Source organism: Herpailurus yagouaroundi, unplaced genomic scaffold (genome assembly GCF_014898765.1).
Source record: "Herpailurus yagouaroundi ecotype Mexico unplaced genomic scaffold, PumYag 180, whole genome shotgun sequence".
NCBI lineage: Eukaryota > Metazoa > Chordata > Mammalia > Carnivora > Felidae > Herpailurus > Herpailurus yagouaroundi.
The window spans coordinates 14,829,402-14,838,378 of record NW_024412411.1 but is presented as its reverse complement, the minus strand read 5'-3'; the positions used below and the strand labels follow the sequence as shown (position 1 = coordinate 14,838,378).

At 36.8% G+C, this 8,977-nt stretch overlaps 1 protein-coding gene across 11 annotated transcripts in view; it reads right to left on the bottom strand.

The window, feature by feature from the left end:
• The window catches only part of CCDC83 (coiled-coil domain containing 83), a 68,205-nt gene that overhangs the window by 32,387 nt on the left and 26,841 nt on the right, over nucleotides 1–8,977 (bottom strand). For 9 of the 11 annotated variants that reach the window (XM_040489532.1, XM_040489534.1, XM_040489537.1 and 6 more), the window contains 2 exons: nucleotides 8,616–8,738; nucleotides 2,163–2,247 (listed from right to left, as the gene is read on the bottom strand). In XM_040489532.1, coding sequence (XP_040345466.1) covers nucleotides 2,163–2,247; nucleotides 8,616–8,710 — 180 coding nt within the window. In that variant the 5' untranslated portion in view covers nucleotides 8,711–8,738. The remainder of the gene's footprint in view (nucleotides 1–2,162; nucleotides 2,248–8,615; nucleotides 8,739–8,977) is intronic. The other 2 variants (XM_040489540.1, XM_040489541.1) reach the window with 1 other exon arrangement.

Below are 8,977 nucleotides of genomic sequence, written 5' to 3'. Positions count from 1 at the left end.
TTAAAGGATGTGCTGGCAGCCAAAGGAAGAGAGAGTTTCAAGATGACAGGGCTGATGATGAAGGCACGAGAAATAAATTAAAGACTAAAAAGAGGCCATTGGACCCGACTAATTGGTCATTAATAACTTCTGCCCTAGCAGGTGTGGTGGAATAGCACGAGTGAAAGGATGAAATGGAGGTAAGGAAGTGGACACAGTGAACTATGAAATGTCTAATGACATGAGTGGAGCATACAGAGAGAAAGAAAGATAATCAATGAACTGACTGTCCAAACAAAATTCACACAAAGGAGGACATGATGGGGAGGAAGGATTTCTGAGTTTGACCTAATGGAAGAGAAAAAGTAGGTCTTGTTAATGAGTCATATTTAATTTAGCAAGTAAATATCTGTGACCTCAAAAATGTTTCCTTCACTGGTGTTAGTGTGAATCAACTCAACAAATATTTATCGAACACCGACTCATGCTGGGCCCTTCCGGAGAAACAAAGGTAAGTAAGATTTGATTGCTGCTCCCTAAAGAGCTTTCAATTTAATAATGGAGATACATTTGTATGGAGCATTCCAGCTGAGCTTGGGGGAACAAAAAGGAGCTGGCCAAGAGAAGAGCATTCTGGAGGATGAAACAGCCTGAAGAAAGGTACAATAACGAGCAAGACTGGGTTTTCCAAGATTTAAAAGAAGCAGTGGTGAGCAAAGGGTGGAACAACTGGAGACAAGGTTGGAGAGGTGAGCAGAGGTCAGATCTTGTAGGGCCTCAAAGACTTTAGTAAGGAGCATGGATTTAATTTTCTGTACCATAGAAAGCCACTGTAGGGTTTTAAGCATTGAAAGGTTTACGGTATTCAAAGGGTTGCACTGTGGAAAATGTACTGAATAGAAGAAGGATGGGTAAGAGTTGGTGGCAGCCTCAACTGTGGCAGTAGCAGCATAAATGGAAAGAAATAGATACATAGCTGGAACTAGTCTCCCTTTCCATGTTCGTCACTGCTGGGTCCACATGACCCCAGAAGAAGACATAGGCCTATCCCATAGTCATGAAAATAAGAATTTGTTTCTGGCTTCAAATGAGGGGCTATGGGAAAGTGATCCCTCAGTCCTGATCTGTTGTCATTTCCACAACCAAATGGAAGTCCCAGTGCTGACCACCGGGTGGTGTGCATTGGTCCTTGACGGCAGTTCACTCATCTAATGTGCTGTGGAGCTCATCATGTGGAACCTGCATCCAAGCACCTAGACCAAATGTCCCCTTTCCATTTTCACCCACAGACCTGAGTTTCTGATCAACAGACTTTAGTAACTGATCGTTGAGAATCATGACAATGTCAGGGTCACAGTTATATCACCACCATGTCTAGTCCCCAAAATATTGCTGAATGAATGACCAAATTAGCCCTATTTGGAAGACAGGAATCCCATGTTATAGGAGGGAAACTGGGGTTCACATCAGTTTTGGCCAAAATGCTACCAGCCTTAAGTTGTACAGTCAGGATGCAATCTCAGGTCTCTGACCCCAGACTCCACTAAAACGTGTAGATATAGTCATTTTAGACAAAAGCCAAATAAAACAGTTAACTGTGGAAGCTTTAGAGTCCATACAAATGTTTTAGTAGAGAATAGTCTCAGCGTTTCCTTCTCCCCTTAAGGGAAAAATTGTGTTAATTATCACTTAGTCATATACAGCATGACTTTGATATTCATTTCAATCTGATTTTATAAATACAACATATCATCTTAAACATCAGTCATTTTAACAACTGAGATTATACTTTTCAAATAATATTTACATATGCACACTCTGAAAATCTAAGAGCAAAAAGATATAGAAATTAAAAACAGAGACCCAATGTTTTATCATTTGGCTAAATAAGAAATTAAATGATAAATGTGGTTTCAGAGCCTTAAAATTTTTAACACAAGACTCAATGTCATCATGTCTAAATAACACAGCTCCAGCTGACTTCCTTTGACACTGTAATTAATATAATAGGAACAGCAGTACCCTTTTGCCTTACATGTACAAAAAACTTAGATTTTAAATTAATCAATTCCAAGCACTAAAGAAGATACTTTCCTAGAGTACATGTCATCATAATTCACAATTTTTAAAGCATTTGTGTAAATGTTTAATAACTAGATATAAGCTTTAAATGTTATACTCACTCTTTCATGATACTTTTGGTTCTTTTCTCTAAGTCTCTTTATTTGAGCCATAAACCGTTCTACTGCATTTTCCTTTATTTGACAGCTGATAATAAACAAAGATAAGATGTTTTACAATTATTTATCTTGGAAAATTAATGGGGCAAATTTAAAATTTTAAACTAAATTATTTGAATTGAAATAAAGTATTAGATACATTATAAAAACCCATTTAGGGATCAGAAAACTTTTTAAGTGATTTGTGTGTGTGTGTGTGTGTGTGTGTGTGTGTGTGTGTGTTTCTGAGTATATTTTCCTCACTAAAATATATATTGGAGAGATAACTTCAAGTTTCTTTTTCTTAAATCAATCCCCATTTGTACTTCATAATTTTTATACTTTCTAACTATCTATAAATAATTCAGCTTAAAGGGAACCTAAAGAAGGGCATACAGAAAACGTGCTTTCTAGAAATCTAAATATTTCAAACAAAAATGACAAAACAAAGGCTTTATAAGTGCAGGCACATCTTCTTGAAAGAGAAAGATATACTAGGCATATCTTTGGTTCAAGTTCCTTAGCACGCCATCTCTTCTATAAATAATAAAAACTTTCCTGACACAAACACATTTCTTTAATACCCAACAAGTATTTGTTGAGCATCTGTCAGATACAAAGGAGAGACAGAAAGGTGCAGGAAGACTTTGATGTGGGCTATGTGATAAATATTTGAAGTGCTAAGTATATCTCTACTACCCAGTACATCTTGTAACTTTAAATCTGAGACCAAAGTAACACAATGGAAACAACTTCATGTAAATACCTTGCCTCAATTAAAACAAAACAAAACAAAACAAAACAAAACAAAACAAATATATAGCACCTCTGTGGTGTAGTGAACAGAGACGCTTTTAAAGATTGAGCAACTCTTGTTTTCAATCTTGTCCCTGTCCCTTCTTACCTACATGATCTCAGGCAAGTCACTTCTCTGAGCATCAATTTCCAAGCTATCAGTGATCACAACAATACCTAGCCCTAATCCTATAAGGATTAAAATAAGAAATTGTATGTGAATGTTTCTAGCATAGAGTAAGTGCTTAGTAAATTTCATTGAAGTGAATCTTATATCCTCAGCCCTTCCTCCAAAATACCATTTATATTTGTGATATTGCATATTTGGTAGAGAGAAAAATAAGGCTCCTTCTTTCCCAATAATGAGAAAATGCAACATAAAAACAAAACAAGCAATCCATTTTAGTGGCAAAAGTACTCTGTTTGGATACTATGAAACTTGGATTTCAGGCCTGCTTCTCCACTAACTGCCCAAGGACTCTTCACTTAGTTAGGCCTTGCCTTACTCTTCTGTAGGTAAAAGAATTGAAGGGGATGAGCTCTATAGTTTTTCAGTTCAAAAATTATACAATTTAAATTGACCATTGTTCCCTTTCATTCATTCACAAATAACAAGATTTAATGAGCTGCTGCTTTGTGCCCAGTATTGTTTATGGCATTATGGAGATAGTGTTGAACAAGACCTCTGTGATTCTTGCCCTCAAGGAGCTTACATTTTATTAGACAATAAAGAAGTAAACACACAATCATATTATTTACCCATTGTTATGGGGGAAATAACAGGCTAAATGGAAGGGTGGTTTCCACACAATAATAATAAATAAGTCTATAGGTAGGTATAAACCATCTTTTTACTTCTCACCTAAAGCTTAGGTATGCAAAAATTTTGAAGGAGTGCCTTCTCTACCTCCCATTTTAAGGAGAAAAATAAAAAATATTATGAGAATTATTTGAAAAAAGGCTATGCAAATGTTCACACATTAGGCAATTTCTGCAATTACAAATATGGCAACCTAACTCTCAGTATGGGTGAAGCAGGCAAATGAATCTCAAATATGTAGTCTCCATTGGTTGAGAGAGTCTTTGGATGGTCTAGTTAATAGACTTACTAATGGCTTCAGCTGAGAGCCTTCCCTGCTGATGACTGAGTATACAAAGATGGGTCCAGAGACTACATCCTGCCCCAACCCCAGCTGCTGCATGGCACAAACTTACATTAAAAAAAATTATTTCATATTCATTTTAAATTCAAATTTAATTGCGCATCTGGTAATTTTATTTGCTATATCTGGCAACCTTACACTTCAGCCAACCACCCCTCTGCTCAGAGCAGTTAGGGGCAAATGACCTAGGGCTCTGTCTTTTGTTGCTTCTGCAGTGAGCTGTTCAGAAAGATCTAAATGGCACCGGCAGGCCTGGGGGAGATTCTGAGATGCCCAAAAGATTTGGGTGGCTTCATTGGCTCAATTGTGGCTCACATGGTAGTCATAGGTCTAAGCTGAGTCTTTCCTTGGAATTTACTTCAACCTCCTTAGGTCTCATGAAGATGAAACTGAACTTCAGAACTCAACACTCTTAGCCACTGTGGGAGTTCAAGCTTCACTCTTCTCTATATACTTTTTCCTTTTTATAACTTTCTCAGATGCCATAGTAGTCCACATGTCACACTAAATGCTGAAGCAAGTTGGATGATAAACTAATGAGATAATAGATATTAAAGCCGTTTGGAAAGGATACATATTATTCTGAAGCACAGTGATATGAAATGGTTAGTAATACAAGGTGTCACCTTCCCCCTTACCTCGCTGTATTATTAAAGTGTTATTAATGTGTCAACTTTCTCCCTCCATGCAATTTCATTGAAAATTCTCAGAAGGAAAATAGATAAATCTGGATTTAAAAATTTTATACTTTTATCTATTTTTTAACCTATAATAATATCTATACCTATTTCTAGATCTATTCACACATTGTAGAAAACTGGGGGAAAAACAAGTACAAAGGAAAAAATAAAAACCACCATTACCTAGAAATGGTGTCACTTTATAGATTTGGCATTGACAGTTTCAGCTCTTCACAATCATAGAGGTTCATGACCTTATTTTCTTGGGATATATTTAAAAAAATGTTCAGTTGTTCGGAAGTCATTGATTACCTACTATGTGCTCCCAGCTCTTTGTTCTAAAATAAGATTGTGTAAGAGAGAAGGAAGATACTTCCAGGGGACCCTTGGACAATCCTTTCTCAGATGGTGAGGTGGGTGTTTTGGCCAATTTGTCATGTGACAAAAGTTCTGTCACCTGGGAACACCTGGAATGAGTCAAGTGTCACTAACAGAGTATGGTACAGTCAGGCCTCGACTGTTTCAGTCCATGAGATTATTTAGTCTTAACAAAGCAGAGAACAAAAGCATGAGATGTTCAGTTTATATCTTGTGCTAGATCATGAGAATTTTTAAATGTTTGTCTTTTTTTTTTTTAATTTTTTTTTCAACGTTTATTTATTTTTGGGACAGAGAGAGACAGAGCATGAACGGGGGAGGGGCAGAGAGACAGGGAGACACAGAATCGGAAACAGGCTCCAGGCTCCGAGCCATCAGCCCAGAGCCCGACGCGGGGCTCGAACTCACGGACCGCTAGATCGTGACCTGGCTGAAGTCGGACGCTTAACCGACTGCGCCACCCAGGCGCCCAGAATGTCTGTGTTTTTGTAAACCTCTGTTAAAGACTGGCCTCTGATTGACCTACAAGAGAAATGGTTGTATTTGGATGTCATCATTGTAAACCATGGCAGCAAATTAGAGAGCAGGTTGTATTCCTAGAGCCTTTTTGTCCACCTCTCCGAAGATGAGATGAGGGAAGTTTTCAGTTATGTTGACAAATGAGTGTGGGTAGTTTCTGGTTATAACTTAATGTTATCTCAAGTAAAAAATAAAAGGGAACTTTGTTACAAGTCCCTTCTTGGGTTTCTCAGTGTTCTGACCCTTTCAGTCAACTGCTCTCTAAAAAGAACAGACAGATAGATTTGGAGTTTCTCAAGAAGGAGGTAGATTTTATCTGAATGTTGTTAAAAACAAATCTCTTGAAGCCCAGTGTCACAGGCTAGTCACCAGCATTCCAGGCTCCCCACTTTCAGTCTTGTTCCTCTCCAATAAATAGTTTCTCATACTGACTCCCAAATATTCCACTGGACTCGGTTTATCTGACCCTTGCATACATCATCAGTTCAGTCTTACCCTTTCTCCCTCACTCTGCCTTCTCTCAGTTCCTGGGATGTGAAACCTCTCCCTCACTCGAGGATTTTTTTCCATAAGCTTTTCTCTCTTTTACTTTATCTCTCCATAATACCTATTCCTCTTCCAGAGATCAGCTCCAACGTCACTTCCTCAACAAGTTTTTCCTGACACCTCTGACCATAGTTTAAACCTTTAGTTAAACTGTTACACAGGACCCTACACTTGTCTTTCATAGTGTCTTAATTGCAGCTATGCAATTTTGTAAAAAAAGCTTGAATTAGTTGTCTAATGTCTGTCTCCCATGTCTCATCAGGGCAGGAGCCAGGTTGTCTCTTTGTTGTTGTCCTTTAGCACTTGCCTTGGACTTGGTAAATATTCAAGTACTTGTTCAGTAAATGCATGAATGAAGTACATGCTTTTTTAAAAATTTTAATTCCAGTATAGTTAACATACAATGTTATATTAGTTTCACATGTACAATATATCAATTCAACAATTCTGTACATTACTCAGTGCTCATCATGTTAAGTGTACTCTTAATCCCCATCACCTATTTCACCCATACCCCTACCAACCCCCTCTGGTAACCATCAATTTATTCTCTATAGTTAAGAGCGTGTTTTTGGCTTGTTTCTCTCTTTTTTTTCTTTTTGTTCATTTGTTTTGTTTCTTAAATTCCACATATAAGTGAAATCATATGGTATTTGTCTTTCTTTAACATTTCACTTAGCATTGTACTCTGTAGATCCATCCATGTTGTTGCAAATGGCAAGATTTTATTCTTTTTTATGGCTGAATAATATTCCATTGTATATGTTGAATAATAATGCTGAATAATATTCCATTGTATATATTGTGTGTGTGTGTATATATATATATATACACACACACACACACACACACATACACACACACACACACGTATACTCTGTTGATCTATGTATCTATTTTTGTGCCAGTACCATACTATTTTGATTACTACAGCTTTGTAGTATATCTTGAAATCTGGGATTGTGATACCTCCAGTTTTGTTCTTCCTTTTCAAGATTTCTTTGGCTATTCAGGGTTGTTTGTGGTTCCATGCAACTTTAAGGATTATCTGTTCTAGTTCTGTGAAAAATGCTGTTGGTATTTTGATAGGGATTGCATTAAATGTGTGGATTGCTTTAGGTATATGGACATTTTAACAATATCTGTTCTTCTGATCCATGAGCATGGAATATCTTTCCATTTGTTAGTGTTATCTTTAATTTCTTTCATCAGTGTTTTATAGTTTTCAGAGTATGGGTCTTTTACCTCCTTCAGTTTATTCCTAGCTATTTTATTCTTTTGGTGCAGTTGTAATGGGATTTTTTTTGCTAAGTTTTTCTTCTGCAACTTCATTATTAGTGTATAAAAAATGCAATCAACTTCTGTATACTTATTTTGTAACTTGTGACCTTACTGAATAAATCAATCAGTTCTAGTAGTTTTTTGGTGGGGTCTTTAGGGTTTTCTATGTATAGTATCAAGTCATCTGCAAATAGAGTTTTACTTCTTCCTTCATTACCATTGTGGATACCTTTTATTTGTTTTTCTTAGCTGACTACTGTGGCTAGGACTATGTTGAATAAAAGTGGGAAGAGCGTACATCCCTGTCTTGTTCCTGACCTTGTTCCTGACCTTCCTGAAAAAGCTCTCAGTTTTTTGCCACTGACTATGATGTTAGCTGTGTGGCTTTCATATATGGCCTTTATTATGTTGAGGTATGTTCCTTCTAAACCTACCTTGTTGAGGGTTATGAAGTACATTCTTGTGTGTAAAAGAATGAAATGAATTCATTCACTCCTTAAGAATTACACATTAAAACACCTACCCTGTGTCAAAAGCTGAGGTTCAAAATCTCTCCAGGAGTTTACTATCTATGAAAACATAAATATAGAATAGGTATTACCTTTAGTTTTATCTTCAGCTCCTGGGAGTGAGACATTAAGAAATATTGTTATTAAAAATAATTCTATCTTTTGGATTTGATCTGTAGCCACTGGAGATGACACTAACTCTTCTCTGTTGTATTTTAAGAGGTAAGCCAGCCAGCTGTTATATACAAAGTGTACACAGTATGTGGGAGAGTGACCAATAATACAATGGAGGGAGAGAGAGATCCAAAACCACATTAATGAATGCGGTTTCACAGCTACTACTTGGAATATATTATAGTCAAAGTTTCAAAACTTAATAAAAAAGTCTGCACATAGCACAAGAGTTCAATTATGCTTCCAATCTACCTCTAGTCTGGCTCTCTTGACAGCTTTTGAGTGCATTACTGTCCATTTGGAGTTATATGAATTTTAACAATGATTTCCATTTACATGTGGGGATGTTTGGATTTCATAATCTAAGCTTACTGATAGTCTAGAAGTGCTTCACTGGTAGGCAATTGGACTTCTTTGGGTGGCTCATTTTGAATATCCTTTTTATTTGCTTTCGCTGTGTTGTCCATTGTGTTGCTTCGTTAGTAAGAGGTATGCCTGTTTAGAAAAGAAGTAGGAAAAGCAAATAAATTCTGTCTTTGCCCCTCTACTTGTGTTTACTCAAGATAAGGAACTGCCAGCACTTAATTTAAAACTGTTTTTCCATTCAGGCTAGGAAACCTAGCAGACCTATCATCCACCACAGTGCTGGGACATCAGTGAATCAATGGATTCTTGAGTCTAGTAAGTTCCGTATTTGGACCAGGTACAGCATTTCCCCATTCCAAAACATTTTC